The sequence below is a fragment of the Pteronotus mesoamericanus genome, unplaced genomic scaffold, assembly GCF_021234165.1.
Source record: "Pteronotus mesoamericanus isolate MK-2021 breed Mesoamerican mustached bat unplaced genomic scaffold, CSHL_Meso_final scaffold_476, whole genome shotgun sequence".
Classification (NCBI taxonomy): domain Eukaryota; kingdom Metazoa; phylum Chordata; class Mammalia; order Chiroptera; family Mormoopidae; genus Pteronotus; species Pteronotus mesoamericanus.
The window spans coordinates 619,034-638,448 of record NW_026555318.1 but is presented as its reverse complement, the minus strand read 5'-3'; the positions used below and the strand labels follow the sequence as shown (position 1 = coordinate 638,448).

The 19,415-nt window shown below is 59.0% G+C and overlaps 1 protein-coding gene across 1 annotated transcript; it reads left to right on the top strand.

The window, feature by feature from the left end:
* Window positions 1–131: 131 nt before the first annotated feature.
* On the top strand, window positions 132–19,120 carry STAT5A (signal transducer and activator of transcription 5A). Its single transcript, XM_054593874.1, has 19 exons — window positions 132–233; window positions 1,009–1,146; window positions 1,467–1,623; window positions 2,725–2,814; window positions 4,848–5,022; window positions 9,395–9,525; window positions 9,749–9,900; window positions 10,427–10,582; window positions 10,990–11,169; window positions 12,739–12,826; window positions 12,926–13,048; window positions 13,443–13,535; window positions 13,873–14,079; window positions 14,680–14,774; window positions 14,866–14,996; window positions 15,413–15,568; window positions 16,247–16,298; window positions 16,617–16,721; window positions 17,788–19,120. The coding sequence occupies exons 2-19, from the start codon at window positions 1,019–1,021 to the stop codon at window positions 17,948–17,950; spliced, it is 2,382 nt and encodes a 793-aa protein (XP_054449849.1). The 5' UTR covers window positions 132–233; window positions 1,009–1,018; the 3' UTR covers window positions 17,951–19,120.
* Window positions 19,121–19,415: the final 295 nt, after the last annotated feature.

Below are 19,415 nucleotides of genomic sequence, written 5' to 3'. Positions count from 1 at the left end.
CTAGCGACCGAGGGCGGAGGCGGGGAGGGAACGACAGAGGCTGGGAGGGGTGTTGGCGAGAGCTCGCGCGCTGTGTATGGTCTATCGGAGGCAGCTGACCTTTGAGGAGGAAATCGCTGCTCTCTGCTCCTTCCTGTAGTAACAGCCGCCGCCGCAGCCGCCAGGAGCCCGGGCCGGGAGCGAGAGCCGCCGGCGCAGAGCGGCCCCGCCGCCGGACGGCTCGGTGCCACCAGGTGGGTGGCCGGGTAGCGCGCCCCGGTCGGCGCGCGCGGTGAAGGGACACTCAACTCCGGTCCCGGCCCCGCGCCCCGGGACCCAAAGCCCGACGGCCGGGCGGGGCGTAGGGAAAGATCTCCGCCACCGAGAGGGAGTTTAGGCGCAGCGCGGACGAGGGACAGGGGACGAGGATGGAAGGCAGGCGGCGCGGATGCGCGGCGTCCTCGCCCGCAGTGGGCAGGGGGCGCTGTCGGGCCGGACAGGGGGAGACCACGGGGCACGACCGCCGGAGAGAGGCTGCCTCCCCAGCCCTCTTTTAACAACACTAGCCACGTGCCCGCGGAGCCCCAGCCGTCCAGGGGACGCCGTCGGCGGCGTTCCTTGGGGCTGGACTCTCCCCGCTTTCCCAGAAACTGGTCCCCAGGGTTCGAGGCAGGTAGGGGCATTCTTGCAGCCCTCCGCAGAGGGCCGTGGGCCTCCGCCGTCAAGTTTCTCTTTCAGTTTTTCGCTGTCCCCCTCTGGGGAAGCCCCGGTGGGGCGAGGGGAGAGGAAGAGGAGGAGGGCACCTGACTTTCGAGAGCCCCTCCCCAAGCCTCAGCGGGTTCCTTGTTGGAGGGCAGGGCGCGCCTTCCCCTCCTCACCATCTTTCTTCCCGCACAGGAAAGTGTGTCTGTGGGAGGGGAGGGGCCTGGCCTGACCGCGGTCCAGGCATGGGTGGGCACCGCGGGCCAGGGGCAGGCCCAGCCTCGCCGCTGCCGGGGAGGCGCCTGCTCAGCCCTCTGCTCGCCCTAGGTGAACGGCCATGGCGGGCTGGATCCAGGCCCAGCAGCTGCAGGGAGATGCCCTGCGCCAGATGCAGGGGCTCTACGGGCAGCACTTCCCCATCGAGGTCCGGCACTACTTAGCGCAGTGGATCGAGAGCCAGCCGTGGTAGGTACCCCTGTCTTCCTCCGCGGGCCCTGCCGTGCAGGCCCCTTGGCCTTTAGGCCTCTGCTTTTGTGGTTTGATGTGATTCTGGCCCTGTTTGTCCTTTTCTGTGCGGAAAGGGCTGTGTTCTTGGGAAAGGGGAACAGGGAAAGGGAGAGGGGATGTTTCTAGATTCTGATGCCTGTGGAGCTGCCAGGAACAAGTCTTGTGGCCTCTGGAGTGACCTTAGGCGGGAGCCTTGGGATTTCCACGTCCCTCCTGGTGTCTGACTTCCTGGCCAAGGAGGTACCACAGCAGGCTTCTCTCCCTTGCCCTGCTCCAAGGGATGCCATCGATCAAGAAAATCCCCAGGACCAAGCCCAGGCCACCCAGCTCCTGGAGGGCCTGGTGCAGGAGCTGCAGAAGAAGGCCGAGCACCAGGTGGGGGAAGACGGGTTCCTGCTGAAGATCAAGCTGGGGCACTATGCCACGCAGCTCCAGGTGGGTGCGAAGGCTGGGCCGTCTGCAGGGAAGCAGCGGCCGCCTTCTCTTTCCAGCACCAGAAGCCCTGGGTTTTTCCTGGCCTGGCCACTGACTCACCGCGTGACCCCGAGCTTCTCGGCAACTTTTCGGCGCTTCGATTTCCCCCGCCCCCTCTCTCTCCGTCAGACCCCTTGGATTCCTTCGGCCCGTTACAAAGCAAGGGGTGGCACGGGCTTGTTCCCGAGGCAAGGGGGTGCCTGAAACGGGCTCCCGGCCGGGCCCGGCAGAAGGGATGGAGGCAGACGGAGTCTCGGAAGGCCGCCAGGTTCTAGAACTGGGGGGATGAGGCAGCCAGACGTGCGCGTTGGGGCTCTTTCAAAGGTGGGCGAGCTCTTGGAGTGGGGCAGGAGGGGGCAGAGTTGACCTGGAGGCGAAACCTTGAGCTGGGTTTAGATGTAAGATGTAGCTGCTGCTTCCCAGGGAGTGGAGGGTGGGGGGTGTCGGGGAGAGAGGAGGTTTGTGTGGAAGCAGGAAAGGGGTGTGTGCGGTGACCCTCGTGAAGCACTTATTAGAGCCACGAGTGTCTCTCAGGGCACCATTCTTCGGTACAAGCAGCAGGTGCCAGGAGAACGAAGAGCCCGCCCCAGGAGAGTGAGGAGGCGGGAGACACCTGGGGTGGAGAGGGAGGCGGCCTAGGCACCCAGAGCGGGAGCCCTGAGGAAAGCACCGTGACCTGGGCGTCAGGCGCTGAGTCTTGAGTCATCTGCTCACGCACTGGCTCGTCTCTGGACAAGTACTCGCGCTCTCTGAGCGCCAGTTTTCTCACCTTTGAAACGGGGATAGCCATTTCTGCGGGGATGGCACAAGGTTTCTGTGTCACAGGAGGTGGTCTATTGGAAGTGCTTTGTAAACTGTGGTTTTCTAAGGCACTGCAAAGCCAGTGAAGATGTGGGAGGGGAAATCGAGTCAGGGCGCGAGAGAGGCGTCTGGCCTGAGAGTGGCCGAGGCTTCGGGGAAAGCGAGGCGGGGCCGGGGGAGAGGAAGGTGTGGGCGTGGCCCCGCGGCGGGCACGGTGGGCGCCGAGGGTGGCCACTGGCCGCTGCTCTCGGGTTCTTTCAGAACACGTATGACCGCTGCCCCATGGATCTGGTCCGCTGCATCCGGCACATTCTCTACAACGAACAGAGGCTGGTCCGCGAAGCCAACAACGTGAGTGTCCCACGGGGCAGGGAGAGGGGTTGGGAAGTCCCTTCTCTGCAGGCGCAACTGCGGTTTATAAACACTGGCGTGAGAAAGCACCGCAGAAACGAGAGGCAGGAGCCCGCGTGAGGCGCAGTGTTCGCTGCAGGTGTAGAGACCCCCGGCTTCCGTCCCTGGCTCGACGGCTTGCCGGCCGTGTAACGTGAGCGAGCGCCGGAACGTCTCGAGCCTGTGTCTCCGCGGTGGGAAGTAGGGGCCGCCCTAGCCCCTGCCCTGCAGGACGGTCGTGTGGGCCAGGGAGAGACACGCGATCGATCGATCGGTGAGACAGCAGAGGGAGCCTAAACACACAGCCCCCACTCACACGCACCTGGAAACGCAGACCACGCCGGGGAAGGCTTTACAAGCCGCCAGGGGAAATGTTTGTCGTTCACTGAGTCGGGTCGGTGCGACTCGATGAGAAGCAGTGGATGGGAGGCAGCGTCTGGGGCGGCCCGTGTCAGAGGCGCGAACGCGGGCGGGCTGAGGGCGGAGAGGCCCAGGGGGGCAGAAGGGGGGCTCGCGCCCCAGGCTCTGGAATCCCAGAGGCGCGGAGCGTGGCGCACACCCTGCAGGATCTGCAGTAAAGCAAAGGGAACTTCATAAAGGACATCCCACGGGTAGAGACCAGCGGCCCGTGCGCGGCGCCCGGGTCCTGTTAGTTATTCCTTGGCGGCTGGGCCCGCTGATGTCGGGAGCGGGGCAGTTCATTCAGGACACGTTTCTAGAGGCCCTGGGGCGTGTCTGTCCCCGGGCTACGCAGGCTGAGGGACACGCAGTCCTGGTGCGCGCCTGTCAGCCACTCAGGCGATGACAGGTTCTCCAGCGGTGAGCTGGGCGCTCGGGGGCGTGCGTGGGACAAGCGCCCACTCAGGCTGCGCAGGCTGGCGGGGCGGGGGCGGCCGGAGGGACGGGAGGTCTGGCGCGCAGTGGGGAAAGCAGCGGGGGGCGGGGGGGCGTCTTTAGTCTAAAGCAGCCGCAGTGACTGGAGGGCAGAGGGCCGGAGCCCTCTCGGCGACACAAGTCGGGGAGGACTTGCGAGCACCAAGCATGGGTGCAGCACGAAAGAAGGGAGCCAGCGGGGCGTCCTGCCGGGAGGGCGGGGGGGAGGGGGCGGGGAATGCCAGCGGGGGAAGCCAGGTCACAGGAGGTCTTCCAGGACCACCCTTGTGTCCCTCGACCTGCGGTGGCCACAGAGCTACCTGTGAACGTGGCAATGGATTCGGCCCCACTGAGGAAATGCGTGCGTGGGGTGCAGGTGTTGTCACGGTCAGAGGGTGGGGGCGGGAAGCGTTCCTTCTCCCGGCCCCTGGTGTTCTAGGCCTTGGGGACTTGGCGGTGGCTGAGGGAGGCAGCTTGGAATTTCTCCTGAGAACGGTTCATTGCAAAGGCCCCGAAGACTTGGTTGCGAAAAAGACCAGGCCAGGCCACTTAAATGTCTGGGCCAAAGCCCTTGCCAATGCATCCCCTGTCCCTGGCGACATCACCTTGGGGTCTTCGGGACACCCCGGCTGAGAGGCTCACCTTATTCCCTCCTGCTTCAGTCCCAGGTAGGGCTCGAGAGAGGGCAGAGACGACATGTGTGCGCCCGGCCTTGCCCCTGGCATTGGATCAGGGGACGAGCGCGGATGGGGGCCCGTCTCAGGTGTGATGACGATGATTCCAGGAGGAGGAGGAGGAACTCGTGGGATGTGCTGAGTTCTAGTCTCTCCCAGGAGCGTTCAGATGGACCGTGTCTGGGACGCTCTGGTGGAGGCCAGAGCGGCCGCAGAAGTTTCTGCTGTGCTTTATGAGGACGCCGCAGCCTGCCAGCTCCCACGTTCCTCCTCCTCCTGTGCCGCCTCCACCCCAGCTGTGACGATGATGCCCTTCGACTCGAGTTGCCCTCCCTTCTTGCTCTAGATTTGGAGCTTGGGGCCTGTCGTGTTGGCGCTCCCCAAGGGCCGAGGCTCTCCCGTCCTCAGGCCCCGCTCACCGCTGCCTGCACTTCTCCTCTGTCTCAGGGCACCTCTCCTGCTGGGACGCTGGTCGACGCCGTGTCCCAGAAGCACCTCCAGATCAACCAGACGTTTGAGGAGCTGCGGCTGGTCACGCAGGACACGGAGAACGAACTGAAGAAGCTGCAGCAGGCGCAGGAGTTTTTCATCATCCAGTACCAAGAGAGCCTGAGGATCCAGGGTGAGGCTGCTGCAGCGTGGGCGGCGCGCGGGGCGAGGACGGGCGTGCGGACCCCTCCGTGCGCTCCCGCAGGGCCGGGGCTGGGCCTGTCGGTGTCTGGGGAGTCTCCCCAGAAGCCCGGGAGGAGGAGTGGCTCCAGGAGCCGGCCCGCTGCTGCGGCCGTCCCTTGGCAGGCGTGACTCCATTCAACCTTTACAACAGTTCGGGACGCAGGCTGTTGCATCGTCCCTGGTGCAGATGGTCCCACTGAGGCTCAAAGGGAACAGGTCACTCGGCCTGGGTTGCTTGTAAGTTGCAGAGAGGTGTCGTGAAATCCCTGTACTTTGCTAACTAATATTCTCTCCCTAATTGTGGGTGTTCAAGGGACTATGTCAAGGAGTGAGTGAGTGAGTGAATGAATGACTGACCGAGGGCAGAGCGTCCCCCGAGAGGGAGCATTCCGGGAGGGCGTCCCGAGGGGCAGCCCGGCTGGGGAGAGGTGGCGCCGCGGGAGGCCTCGTTCTGGCTCCGTCCCAGGAGACGGAGCTGGGGGGAGCAGGTGGCAGGGGCGCTCCTCCTGCCTCCCAGGGCTGAAGTTTGAGAGTGGCGGCCATGAAAAGGGCGTGGGGAAAGGACGATGGGCTCAGGGGCGCGCGCCCCGGGCGCCGTGTGAGGGGTCCTGAAACAGGGCCCGTCTTTCCCCAACTCCGAGTGGAATCGGGGCTGTGCCTGCCCAGCCCAGGGAGCTTGGACGATGAGGTTCCTCTGCTCCTCTTTTCTTGCTTCTTCACGTGGAATCTTAGCTCACTGATTTTAGACCTTTCTCCTTGTCTAATATATGTATTCAGAGCCATAAATTTCTGGCTAAGCAGTGTTTTAGCTGTCTCTCGCGGATTTGCATATGCGGTGTATTCATTATCATTCAGCTTGAAGTACTTTCTGATTTCTCTTCTGGTACTTTGACCCAGGCATTTAGAAGTATATCGTTACTTTCCAAAATTTGTTTTTTCGGGCTGTCCTATCATTATTGATTTCATTTCATTCCATCATTGAATTCTGTTGTCGGAAAACATGTTCCCTGTGATCTCAGTTCTTTTAAAGTTACCGAGACTTGTTTTATGGCCCAGCAAGTGTTCAGTCTTGGTGAATGTATCTGGTGGACTTGAAAAGAATGTATTTTCTACAACGTTTCAGTAAAACGCAGCAATAATAAATCCAATAGTGTTAAGAAATGGAACAATAATATTTATTTTTAAATATATTTGAAATACAGGGTTAATATACCTAAATATATGTTTTAGATATCTATCGAATATTCTATATTATGCATGATTTATCTAATATAACCATAATCATATATACTCTACTTCTATATGATATCAAACATACTATAAACATTTATATATTTCTTATGTTAACATCATGACATTTTACCAAAAAAAGTAAAAACAAAAAACTAACATCTCTACTTTCCAAACCCAAGGTTAGTGGGGACTGTGGCATCGCTTTCTGTTTCTGCAAACCTCTTCAATGTTAGGGCGACTGGGAGCCAGCCAGGTCTTGCTGTCAATTGTTGTAGTATCACATAGCTCGCAGCCCCTAGAAAATCCCAGTGTATAGTGATGAGAGATTAAAAGAGGCAAAGGCAAAGTCTTCGCACTTTTGAAAACAGTTTGGCTTTGTGAGCCTCCTGTAAGGCTGCTGGGCCCCTCCAGGCATCCCTGGTCCACACGTAGAGAACCGCTGGTCACTGTGTTTTTAAAATTTTTTTTGGCCAATATCTTTGGTTCCATGAGGTGCTGAAAGCGAGGCATCCAAATCTCCTATAATTGTGTGGAAATGTGTGCTTTTCCAGTTATTTCCATAAATATTTCCTTTACGTATTTCAAAGCATTGTTAAGAGATTCATATACATTTATGATCATTGTGTTTCTGATTGACTGATACTTTAATAATTATGAAATATCTTTCTTGACCTCAGGTAAGACTCTTTGTCTGGAAGTCTACTTTCTCAGATATTCATATAACTCCCCTAGTCGTCTTGTTCTACATTCGCTCAGCATATCTTTATCCGTGCTTTTTTCATTTAAAATGTAGACAGCATATAGTTGTCTTCTTTTTTATTTATTCCGACAATCTTTGCTGCTAATCAAGCCACTCAGTCCATTAACATTTAATGCAGTATTAATATAGTGGTATTGAGGTCTCTTGTTTAGTGTTTACTTCCAGTTTTGTTCCATCTCAGCTCTCTTTCGGGTTTTTATATGTAATTTTTTTAGGATTCCCTGTCCATGTGGCCCCTGCGCTCCCCCGCCCCCCGCCCCGTCCGCGTTGTCTGTCCCCGGAGGCCAGCACATGCCGGGCCACGCGGGCGCCGAGTAAATGTCGGTGGGATGAGTCCAGACTGGCCCCGTCTTAGGGAACGGGGACTCAGGCTCAGTTCCTCCAAGGGCTTGGACCGGTGGACGGTCCTTACGATCCTGTTCTTGGGTTTTCCGTTTCGTCTGCATGGGTTCGAGTTTGGGTTCTGGTTTGGGTTTGTGCCCATCGTGCAATGTCCACTCAGTGCCAGTTACCGCCTCCCCCATCAGAAACGCAGACCATCGATCTGTTTGTGCAGGGGAGGCCCAGCTGCCTCCAGCGGAGCAGACGGTTGCCCCACATACCCTGGCGTCCTTCCCAGAAAGTTCTGCAACTTGCCAGGAGAAAGCTCACTGGGTCACTTGCACAGGAAGGCTGCACACAGGTGCGGGGGACACGACCACCTCCCTGGGGGTGGCAGGATTCCTCAGGTGGCCATCAGGCCGCTCCGCTGTGTCCCCGCTGGACGAGGCTTCCCCTGCTCAGGCCCCTGCACCTGGAGACTGGAGCTGCGTTTCTGAATCCTCCTCTGGCCCTGGCTCTTCCTGGTTGTGCGGAGTAGCTTCGGCCTGTTGGAGCTTGTGCGACAGGGGGTGGGGGGCAGGCCTAGGTCAGCGAGACGTGGCCCCCAGAGACCTGCCAGGAACTGGACCAAGACACATGGCTGCTCCCATCCTCTTGACTCAGCCCGATTAAGAACACGGAGGTGTCCCAAGTGGCCACTGGCCGGGCACAGTCACCCCAGTTTGTAGGGCAGTGGCTCCCTTCGTGCTGTGGAGGGATGGCTTGCAAACCGGGGAGCGCAGACAGGTGGCTTTAACTGGAAACATTTGATTCTTAGGCTGGGTTGTGGATTCACAGGTGTTCTGTTGTATCATTCTTTCTACCATCCTTATGTCTTAAGCATTTTGTAACTTATTTTTTAAAAGATTTTATTTATTTACTCTTAGAGAGAGGGGAAGGGAGGGAAGGAGAAAGAGAGGGGGAGAACCATCGACAGGAGAAACATCAATGTGTTGCCTCTCGCACGCCCCCTACTGGGGTCGTGCCCACAACCCAGGCACATACCCTGCCAGGAATCGAACCGGCGACCTGAGGGTTTGCAGGGCGATGCCCAACCCACTGAACCACACCAGTCAGGGCACGTAACTTAGGGGAATTAGGCCTCCTGAGCCCCTATGCCTGCCATTGATGAGCTTCCTGCAGCTCTTACGAAGAGAGCCACCTCCTTTCTCTGAGGGAATCTTGCTGGTTTTGTGTGGGTCCTGGGTTCTCTCTCTCTCCCTCTCCCTCAGTTTCTCTCTCTCCCCTTTCTTCTCTGTTCTCTCTTTACTCTTCCTGTTGGTCAGCTGAGCTCCCAGTGACTCAACCCAGACAAACTTGTTAGGCACCTTCAGCATGTGGAGGAATTCCTTCCTCCCTGAGGACAGGCCCCTGTGTCCCTGGTGGTGGCACAAAGCTGTTCAGCGGGTGTGGCTTCGCGGGTGAGGTTGGGGCTGGGAGCTGCTTGTGTCCGTCACCCTGGCACCCTGTCCTGAGCCCGTTGGTCCACAGGGGCTGACTCTACCAAGGGCTCCCCCGGGCCCGGCCGCCCCTTGAGCCTCTCCTGCATCATCACTTTGTAATCCCCATGGCCACCCCTGAGCCCGGGAACAGGATTCTCCCGTTTCGCGCAAGGGAGACCGAGGCACAGGAGGGAGGAGTGATTTTCCCGAGTCCACCCGGCCACCCAGCCGACTTCAATCCGGGCAGTGTGGCTCCGAGCCGGACCGCAGTGTGGCGTGAGGAAGGCTGGACAGGGAGCTGAGCGGACCCGGGTGGTGGGAGCCTCCTCGGCTGGCACCCAAGCTTCCGTCTCCCCAGTGTCTGAGGGGAGCTCAGAGTTGGGGGGCCAGGGAGTGGAGCCGGCTCACCTCTGGGGCCCTTGGCTGCCAGAGCCCTGGACCGCCAGTGGTCAGACGTGTCAGCGCGAGGGCCTCGCGTGCTGGCAGCTGGGAGGTGGTGGTCAAGGCCGTGCCGTCCCCTCCTCTAGCTCAGTTTGCCCAGCTGGCCCAGCTGAGCCCCCCGGAGCGCCTGAGCCGGGAGACGGCCCTGCAGCAGAAGCAGGTGTCCCTGGAGGCCTGGCTGCAGCGAGAAGCCCAGACGCTGCAGCAGTACCGCGGGGTGAGTGGGGTCCTCGTCCTCCTCCTCCAGGCACCGGGTGCAAGTCCTGAGCCGTCGGGGGACCTGAGAGAGGGGTAGAGCCAGGAAGAGACCCAGGGGAGCAGGCAGCCTATGGGGGCCTGAGAGGCAGAGCAGGTGGGGGGAGGGGCCCCCGCTGCCGCGTGCGTCCCTGCGGGGTGGTCCCGCGCGGGAGCCCAGAAGGGCCTGCTGTGCCCTCTCCCAGGAGCTGGCCGAGAAGCACCAGAAGACGCTGCAGCTGCTGCGGAAGCAGCAGACCATCATTCTGGATGACGAGCTGATCCAGTGGAAGCGGCGGCAGCAGCTGGCGGGGAACGGAGGGCCCCCTGAGGGCAGCCTGGACGTGCTGCAGTCCTGGTACTGGGCGCGGAGGGGGGGGCGAAGGGCGACGGGACGCGGGGGGCGGGGTGGGGGGACGCGGGCAGGCGCAGGGAAGGAGTGGTGGGCGGGGGCTCCGGGTGGAGCCTCCAGCTGCTTATTCTGCACCTGTGTTTCCTGTGCGGATGGCTCGCTCTGTCCTGTGACAGGTCTTATTTCGCCAGTGGTTTTGGCTCCTGACACAGACCGTGGTGCCCCTAGTCAGGGCCCCCCCCTGGGGCGGGAGTCACTGTTTTGGGGAGTAGAGCAGGGCCGGGGGTGCACAGTGATGCTCGGGCTCGTTGGCTCCGTGTCCTGCGTGTCTCCCTGTGTTTCCAGAAGGCAGGGCGGCTCTGCTCCGCTCAGTGGGCGGGAGGGGAGTCTAGGCATCCTGACTCCCTGGGTGCAGGTGGGTGCGGGTGCAGCTGGACCTCAGCGGGCTGGCCCCGGGCTGGAAGCCTTTCCAGCTCTGTCCTCGGACCCGGTGAAGCCGTTGTCCTTCCCTTTGGCCTCGGGCCGTGGGCAGGTGTGAGAAGTTAGCCGAGATCATCTGGCAGAACCGGCAGCAGATCCGCAGAGCCGAGCACCTCTGCCAGCAGCTGCCCATCCCCGGCCCCGCGGAGGAGATGCTGGCCGAGGTCAACGCCACCATCACAGACATCATCTCAGCCCTGGTGACCAGGTGACTGCTGCCCCTCGGCCACGCCCAGCCCGCCTGTGGCGGGCATGGGGAGGCAGGGGTGCTTTGCAGGGGGCGGCTGTTGCCTGAGTCCGTGTCTCTGTCCGCCTCACCCACCCCCCGGCCCCGTCTCCTCTGTCCCCGCTGCTGTGCGTGCGTGGTGTTGCCCTTTCCCGGCTTCTCCTGCGAGCGCCACCCGCGCTGCCCTTGGGTCCTGCAGCCCGTGCCCACCGCCCGGTTCATTTCCCTGCCTCCCATGTCGCCATCCCCCCGACTCTCAGCGGCCTCCCTGGGGACAGGTCTCTGCCACGTGCCGTCCCGTTGCCTGCGGAGCCCTGTGCAGGGCATCCGCCCCTCATGGGGGGACCTGAGCCCCGTCCCCTGAGGCGGCATCTCTTGTGTCCCTGCAGCACATTCATCATTGAGAAGCAGCCCCCTCAGGTCCTGAAGACCCAGACCAAGTTTGCAGCCACGGTGCGGCTGCTGGTGGGTGGGAAGCTGAACGTGCACATGAACCCCCCCCAGGTGAAGGCCACCATCATCAGCGAGCAGCAGGCCAAGTCGCTGCTGAAGAACGAGAACACCCGCAAGTACGTGCGTCCTTCCTCACATGTGCCCTTCTCAAGCTCATGCTCAGTCTGGGGCCTGTCTCTGTCCTACACGTGGAGTCCCTGCAAAGGCGCTGCATGGCCTCCTTCCCCGCAGTCTTCTGTCCTGGCATTGCAGGCGCGATCTAGTGTCTCCCCAGTTCATTCTGTCTGTGCCGTTGTGCCTAGGTCATAACAGGTCAACAAGGATTGCACTGCTGGGGTGTTGTAGGGTCTGTGCTCAGTGCCGGGACACAGGACGATCCAAACAGAACCCAGCCATGTGCTCGCCAATCTCTTGACCAGCAGCCAGGCAGCAGACAGGAGACATGATTACTGGTGTGTGACAGGGGAGACATGTAGGGCACTGTGGAACTGGGTCATGATGTGGGCGGAGCAGAATGACAGTTTCAGGCTGCAGGGTGAATGGGAGGCAGCCAATGTGAGAGCGTGGAGGGAGGAGACTTGTCCTGAAGGAGCCTCTGCGCATGGAGAGCCCAGGGCTGGGGTCAGAGCAGGCCACCCGCAAAGGGGGCAGCGAATGAATGAAAAAGGGAGTGAATGCGTGAAGTGGGAGACTGGGTCATGTGTACCGTGTGCCTACCGTGTGATGTGGGGGGGAAACGATGAAGAACGCAGAGATCCTCACTTACTTTTTGTATGTGAAATCTTACAAAAGAGATCTTTCGTTTTGGCTGGGGAGGGAAACGGTCCTATATACTTTAGAAAATAAGACAGTGTCGCCCTTGTCAGTGTGGCTTGGTGGATTGAGTGCCAGCCTGTGAACCAAAGGGCCGCCAGTTCGATTCCCAGACAGGGCACGTGCCTGAGTTGTCGGCCAGGTCCCCAGTTGGGGGTGCGGAAGAGGCAGCTGATCGTTTCTCTCACACATCAATGTTTCTCTCCGACCTTCCCATTTCTAAAATTAATTAATTAATTAATTTTTTAAAATTGCCATTAAAAGAAAGGAAAGAAAATGTGTCAGAAAGCTACAAACTATAGAAAGAGAATAAAAACAGATATCAGCATCTGGATAGACACTTCATCACCACATGGATGGTTGAAGGAGGCCTTTCTGAGAAGATATTTGAGTTGAGCCCTGAATGAGAGGGGATGGGGTGTTTGGGGCAACAGAAAGGGCGGGCGCAAAAGCCCTGCGGGCAGCACCAAGCTCGCACGTCCAGCAGACAGACGAGGCAGTGTGGCCTCTTGTCCTGGGTGAGGGAAGAGGAACCCGATGTGGCCAGGGAGGTGGGCATGGGGGGATCACGGGGCTCCTTGTAGTCTGTGGTCATGATTTTTATTTTAAGTGTGTTAGAAGCTGCTGGAGACCCCTGGAAACCCTCCCATTAATCTTGTACCCAAGGTATTTTTAACCTAATGACAGAGACCCAGACCCCGCCCTTGAAGGCTTTGCTTGGGTGTTCCCAGGGTGATGAGGAAGTAAGGCCAGAGACATTCCGAGGAACCTTCTTAGGGGGTGGGGCAGAGGCTGCGGGCCCTGGTCAGCACGCAGGCCCGCACTCCTGGCCTGGAGCCTGTGTGGAGACGGGGCTTCCCTCTCTTCCGCAGCGAGTCCAGTGGAGAGATCTTGAACAACTGCTGCGTGATGGAGTATCACCAGGCCACCGGCACCCTCAGCGCCCACTTCAGAAACATGGTGAGGACAGGGCCTCGCTCTCAGTAGGAAGGTCTGCCCAGAGCTCAGTTCCTGTAACCAGCTCCTGTCTCCCTGTCCCCCTCTGACCCTATGCTACAGTCACTAAAGAGGATCAAGCGTGCTGACCGGCGTGGCGCAGAGTCTGTGACGGAGGAGAAGTTCACAGTCCTGTTTGAGTCTCAGTTCAGCGTAGGCAGCAATGAGCTTGTGTTCCAGGTGAAGGTGAGGTCCCACACTACTACCTCCCGACAGGTTACCCAGAGAAGCCAAGGGACCTGCCTGAGGCCAGCTGTCTGGTTTGGGAAAGCCGGAGAGCTCTGAACTCTCCCTTACATGGCAACTCAGACAAGTTGCTCCGTGATGCTATCAGAAAACCTACTTTCACTCTGCCGGTGCCTGTTTGTGAGGTTGTATTATAATCTGGTACCTGCCCACAGAGCGTAGGCAATGGGCCAAGAAGAAAGATGTGTTTTTTGTGTTTGTTTTTGCTTTGGTTTTGTTGGGAGGGGCTTGTGGTTGGGACTGCGGGTAAGCAATGAGGGTTGGGAGTCTTGCCTAACCCGAGGGCAAGATGGTGGTCGTATGCCCTCAACTCTCATTCTTTTGACTCCCCTAGACCCTGTCCCTTCCTGTGGTTGTCATTGTACACGGCAGCCAGGACCACAACGCTACCGCCACCGTGCTGTGGGACAATGCCTTCGCTGAGCCGGTGAGCCCCCATGGCACCCCCAACTCCAGACCCTGGGATTTCCCAGGGTCATTGTCCCAGGTCTGTGAGCCTGGTCTTTGAGGTCTGACCCCCGATCTTCCTCTGGCTTGTGGTTTTGGTCCCTGATCTTTGTCCTCATTCCCCTGTTCGGGGTCTCCATCCAGCACACCCGCCACTCTGCACCCACCTTTCTTTTCCTTGCGTTTGTTTCCTTGCCTGTGTCTTTCTCGGTCGTCCCTGTCTCCGGGTATCTGCATATCTCTGTGTCTGTGTGAGTGTGTAAATATTTCCTACTCCCTCAGCCTCCTTTTTTTCCCCTTTTCTTCCCTCCCTCCAGGGCAGGGTGCCATTTGCTGTGCCTGACAAAGTGCTGTGGCCGCAGCTGTGTGAGGCGCTCAACATGAAATTCAAGGCCGAAGTGCAGAGCAACCGGGGCCTCACCAAGGAGAACCTCGTGTTCCTGGCGCAGAAACTGTTCAACAGCAGCAGCAACCACCTCGAGGACTACAACAGCATGTCCGTGTCCTGGTCCCAGTTCAACAGGGTGAGGGACGCGCTGCTGGCTGCCTGCCTGGGACCTCGTGTGCCCTGCCACCCCTCCCCCGCTCGCAGACAGGTCACTGCCCACGATCAGCGCCTCACCCTCTCTTACAAGCAGGAGAGGTGGAGGGCGCTAGTACCCCAAGGACTTCAGGCACCTGTAACTGTCAAAGCTGGAGCCCGGAAAGGAGCTCGGAGCCGCGAGTCAGGACCCTTGGGCTGTAGTCCTGGCCCTGTTAGCTAGTTTGCCAGGCCCCTTCCCTTCCCCGTACCGCAGTTTACCCATCTGTGAAATGGAGGGGTTGGGCAGGAATGACTGTGGAGGTCTTGTCCAGCTCCCACAATTGTTTGCACCTCCGACCCCCACTCCATGAAAGGATTGTCTTGGACCTCTGTGTCTGAGAGGCCAGAGGCGAGTTGACTTGCCAGTCCCCTGGGATAAGGGTTGGGGACTGTGTCAGTTTATAGACTGCCCCCGTGTGGGACATGTGGGATGAGGAATTGGGGGAGAGTCTGGGTGAGAACAAGTGGGCACCGACCGTTCCTGGGCCACCTGTGATGACAGGGCACCCGCCCTCACTTGGGGTTTCCTGGGGGTTCTCAGGAGAACTTGCCGGGCTGGAACTATACCTTCTGGCAGTGGTTTGATGGGGTCATGGAGGTGCTGAAGAAGCATCACAAGCCCCATTGGAATGATGGGTAAGGAATGGGGGACTTGGAGGCTGGGAGGGCATGGGCTAGGGACAGCGGCTGCTGGCCCAGCAGTGACGCTGTATGCTCCCGCACCCAGGGCTATCTTAGGTTTTGTGAATAAGCAACAGGCCCATGACCTGCTCATCAACAAGCCCGATGGGACCTTCTTACTGCGCTTTAGCGACTCAGAAATCGGGGGCATCACCATTGCCTGGAAGTTTGACTCTCGTGAGTGCCCTATTTTGCCCACACTCCAGCCCCAGTGTCCCTGCTCCCCATTCTCCATCAGGCCCGCATCCTTAGAAGGTACCCTGTGGGAAAGATAGGACCTGAGCTCAGGGTCTGAGAGGAAACGCATCCCCTTTCTCTCATTTTCCATTTTGGAGAACCTAAAATCCAGAACCACTGGGTGGGTCCCTCGGCAGTTTCGTGCTCTCCCTGTTCTGCCCTGACCCAGCCCTGTTGGTATCTACTCGCCTGGTTTGCTCGGTAGAATGTCCCCGTGGTTGTCTCCTTGCTCTGTGCCAGGGAACACAAGGGGTGGGGTTGTGGTGAAAGCCAGCAAAGCCTGCCCTAAAGCCCCACAGCCCCGGTCCTCCCGCTGGTGGTGGCGGGTTGTGGGAACAAGCCTGTCCTTTTCACAGCTGACCGCAACCTGTGGAACCTGAAGCCATTCACCACGCGGGACTTCTCCATCCGGTCCCTGGCTGACCGGCTGGGAGACCTGAGCTATCTCATCTACGTGTTTCCCGACCGGCCCAAGGATGAGGTCTTCTCCAAGTACTACACTCCCGTGCTCAGTGCGTCTTGCCCTGGCCCCCACCCGACCCCCCGCAGCCCAAAGACACGTTCTCAGGCTGGACCGTGGGGACTCCCTAGGAAGAGCCCGGCAGCCAGTCCCCCTGGGCTTTGGCCACGGGATGGTGCAAAGCATGTGGAGAGGATTTCAGGGCTCACAGATGAGGAGAGAGAAAGTGAAACCTCTGAGTCCACTTTCTTCTCTGCAAAAAAAGCTGAGAAGATTCTCACTTCTCTGCACGCTTGGAAGAGGCTGCAGTGCTAGGGGAGGAGTCGGGATCGTGCAAACCCGCAGATAACATGCGACTCCCTCTCTATCCACGTGGTCACTACTCCCCGCCCTCTGCTCTGCCCCCAGGTTGAGTGAAGGAAGCACAGTGGACAGGTTTTTCTTCTTCAACCTGTCCTCATCCATGGGTTGGGTTTGATTCTGTATCCTTTGCAGGGGTGGGGGCGGGGAGAAAGAAAGCAAAGGGCCGGAAAAGGAGACAGAGTAGGGAAGAGACCTGGGTAGCCCTCTGACTGGTCCAGTCAGCAGGTGTTCGTTCAGGGCCTGTGGGAAATCTCGTCCTAGCTGCGGTCCTCAGCGACTCGGGTAGGAGGAGGACTCCCTGGGGTGGGCTTCCGCCCCCTGGCAAGCTTCCAGAAACTGGTTCTCATCACTGTTCCCCCCTCGGCAGCTAAAGCGGTGGACGGATATGTGAAGCCACAGATCAAGCAAGTGGTCCCTGAGTAAGTGTCCGGGGTCCAGCTCCCGCCTCCCGCTGCCTCCCTTCTCCCTTCGCTGTCCTCACCCGCCACCGCCACCCCCTCCCATTCGAGGGCCCAGCATTCCCTCCCCCGAAAACCCGTCTCAGCCCTGGGGACAGGCTGGGCTTGGTCACCACCGGGCCAGTAGCCAGGGCCCCACTCCTGCAGCCAGAGCCCCAGGCCCGGGGTGGGCACGTGGTCCTTCGTGCCTGAAAAAGACATAAAGACGCCCCCTGAGCACCGCCCCAAGTCGGCCGCTGCCCCGAGGCGGCTGAGGCTCTGCTCTGCTTCCTCCTCCAGGTTTGTGACGTCTGCAGACTCTGCGGGGGGCAGCGCCACCTACATGGACCAGGCTCCCTCCCCCGCCGTGTGCCCCCAGGCTCATTATAACATGTACCCGCAGAAGTAGGTTGCGTTCCTGCGGGGCTTCATGGGCTGGGGGGACTGGGCACTCGGCCTCAGGCTGGACCGCAGGGGGGCTGGTGGGCCAAGGAGTCCAGAGCCCCTGTAGGTCTGAGACCACCCAACCCAGGTGGGGCCGTGGCATGTGCCCAGGAGCAGAGAGGGTGAGATCAACCAGCAAAAAGCACAGAGCTTTTTGAAACTATACAGAACAGGGTCCTTGCTCTGGTGCTCACTAGCTGTGTGACCCTGGGAATATTATCGAGCCTCTCTGATGCTCAGTGTTCTCATCTGTAAAATGGGAGCAAGAATACCTGCCTCATGGGATTGGGGTCAGGACCAAGTGAGAGGGGGTGGGTAGAGCAGCTGAGGCTGCCGTAGGGGCTTCACACAGGACAGCTGTGAATGGGGCGTTGTTCTCAGGAGTCGGGGAACACGGTATTATTCGTTGCTCCTCTGTGGAGTTCCCAGGGCAGGGGATTCTCTTCTGAATGGTGGGTGGCCTGGGATGGATGTCTGGGTGCCCGGGAGGCTCAGGCTGCAGTGGAACCACCGTGGGCTTGGAGGGGCGGGGTCACAAAGACAGAAATTTCAATCCTGACTCCACCCACCAGCCAGGTGGCCCTGAGCAAGCTTTTCAGCAGGGCTGAGCCTCATTTCCTCCTCTGTAAAGTGGAGTAAATGCCTACCTCACAGGTGGCGGGAAGGATTGGAGTAAGGTGGTTACAAGGCCCAGGTCATGGTAGGTGCTCAGGGAGAGGTGCCTGAGGTTTTACGGCATAGTGCCGCAGGTGGGCAGAGCTCACGGGCCCAACTGCCTCAGTTTACAGATGAGGAGAGGGAGAGGAAAATGAACTCCCTGGGATCACTCAGTGAGGTAATGAGACCTGAGACTAGGGTGCCTCTCCAAGAGCCAGTGACTGACTCATTCAACTTGGGGTGCAGGGGTCTGGCCAGCCTTGTTCCCATGAGACTCCAGCCTGCGTGGGGAGCGGGCCCGCGGCTGCCGCCAGGAGCTCATGGCGGTACGGCAGACTGGCTCCCCCTGACATCCCCCTCTCTCCACCAGTCCCGACCCGGTCCTTGACCAGGATGGAGAATTCGACCTGGATGAGACCATGGATGTGGCCCGGCACGTGGAGGAACTCCTACGCCGCCCGATGGACAGTCTGGACCCCCGCCTGTCCCCGCCTACTGGGCTCTTCACCTCTGCCAGAGGCTCGCTCTCCTGAATGTTTGAATCCCTCACTTCTCTTTGGAAACAATACTTATGTGAAGGGTTCATATCAATTTTGATTTTAGTGTTACTGTGCATATTGGTGCCTTTGCAGACAGCACATGTACGCATGCATACATGTGTGTATTTGTGTGAGAGGTGCGCCCGCCTTGCCTTCGCGGCCCTGGGTGCGTGGCTGCAGCAGCAGCAGCCACCTTTTTCTTCAGATCAAGGTATTCCAACAGCCCCCGGGGCCCGTCTCTCGTGGAAGAGACTGAACTGCATCTGTCGTGCCGGGTACCTGGTACAGGCAAACCTACCCCTGCCAGGGCCTTTCTCTCTTCAGCAGCTATTTGAATGAAATTATGCAAGAAGGTGAATAGAGACCGGTGACATCTCTAAGCTTAACTCCTAACTTAGAAGCTTTGCCTCCCAAGTGTGAGTGTGTGCGCGTATGAGCATGTCTGTGTGCCTGTTCTTATGCACGTGTCAGTCTATTGCTTCTTCCCTCAGGAGGGAGGTTGGGCTTCAGTTTTAAGTAATGTTTTATACTTTACCTAATGACTATGGACTCCAGACTTTTTGTGAACTGAGAACTTATCTAGGTCATGGCCATGTCCCTAACACAGCAGAAATGGGCCATCTGAGTCGGGCCTGTCAGAGCTGCTCTGAGGATATAATTTCACAGCCTTTTGGCCTCCCGTGTGTAGCGCAATGCCATTGCCCATGCTCCTGCTACGCCCGCCTTACACCCTCTCCCCTCCATCCAGCTCCAGCCTCCTCTCCTGGCCTCTCTCACTTGCAGGAGAGGTAGGAGAGGGGAAGAGAGGCCTAGCACATCGTGGGTGAACAGGGGACCCAGGACTTGCAGGGCAGATCCCCTCCACCCAGGAAAAATCCTGCAGCGAGAGACAGCAGCAAAGCAGCCTCCTGCAAGCCCATGGGATCTGGAGTAAGCGGTGGAAGCCGTGCTCTGCTTCCACTCTGCTGGGAGGTGGGACCTGGAAGAGGCCTCCTCGCAGTTGCATAACTGGCTGTGGTCTGAGAGGGCCTGGCTCCCACCCTTGGCCCCGCCCCCGGAGACGGGCTGGCACGCGGCCAGGGGCAGCTGCGGGAGAGCGGGAGCCCCGGGTTTAAACCTCTGAGGGCAGGTTGGGATGAGCAGGGGAGTCTTTTGTACTTTGTACATAGGCCACACATTTGTGAAAAGTGTTTTTGAATAAAGTATTTTTTTCATATAACTGCTGGTGTGGCTGCTGGTCGGGCAGCCCTGGTGGCGCTTTGTTCCTTCGATCCTGACCGGCCTGCCTACTGCTGCGACCTGTAGCCGGAGCTGCCTGTAGCCTGAGCTGCGACGCGGCTCCTTTTCTGCATTGTGAGGGTGCTGATCCCCTGGACCACTGTCTGTGCTTCTCAGATGAAAGAGCTAGGACTCAAGGTCTTGGGAAGGGATAGGGCAGGGATGGCTGCAGGACAGGGAA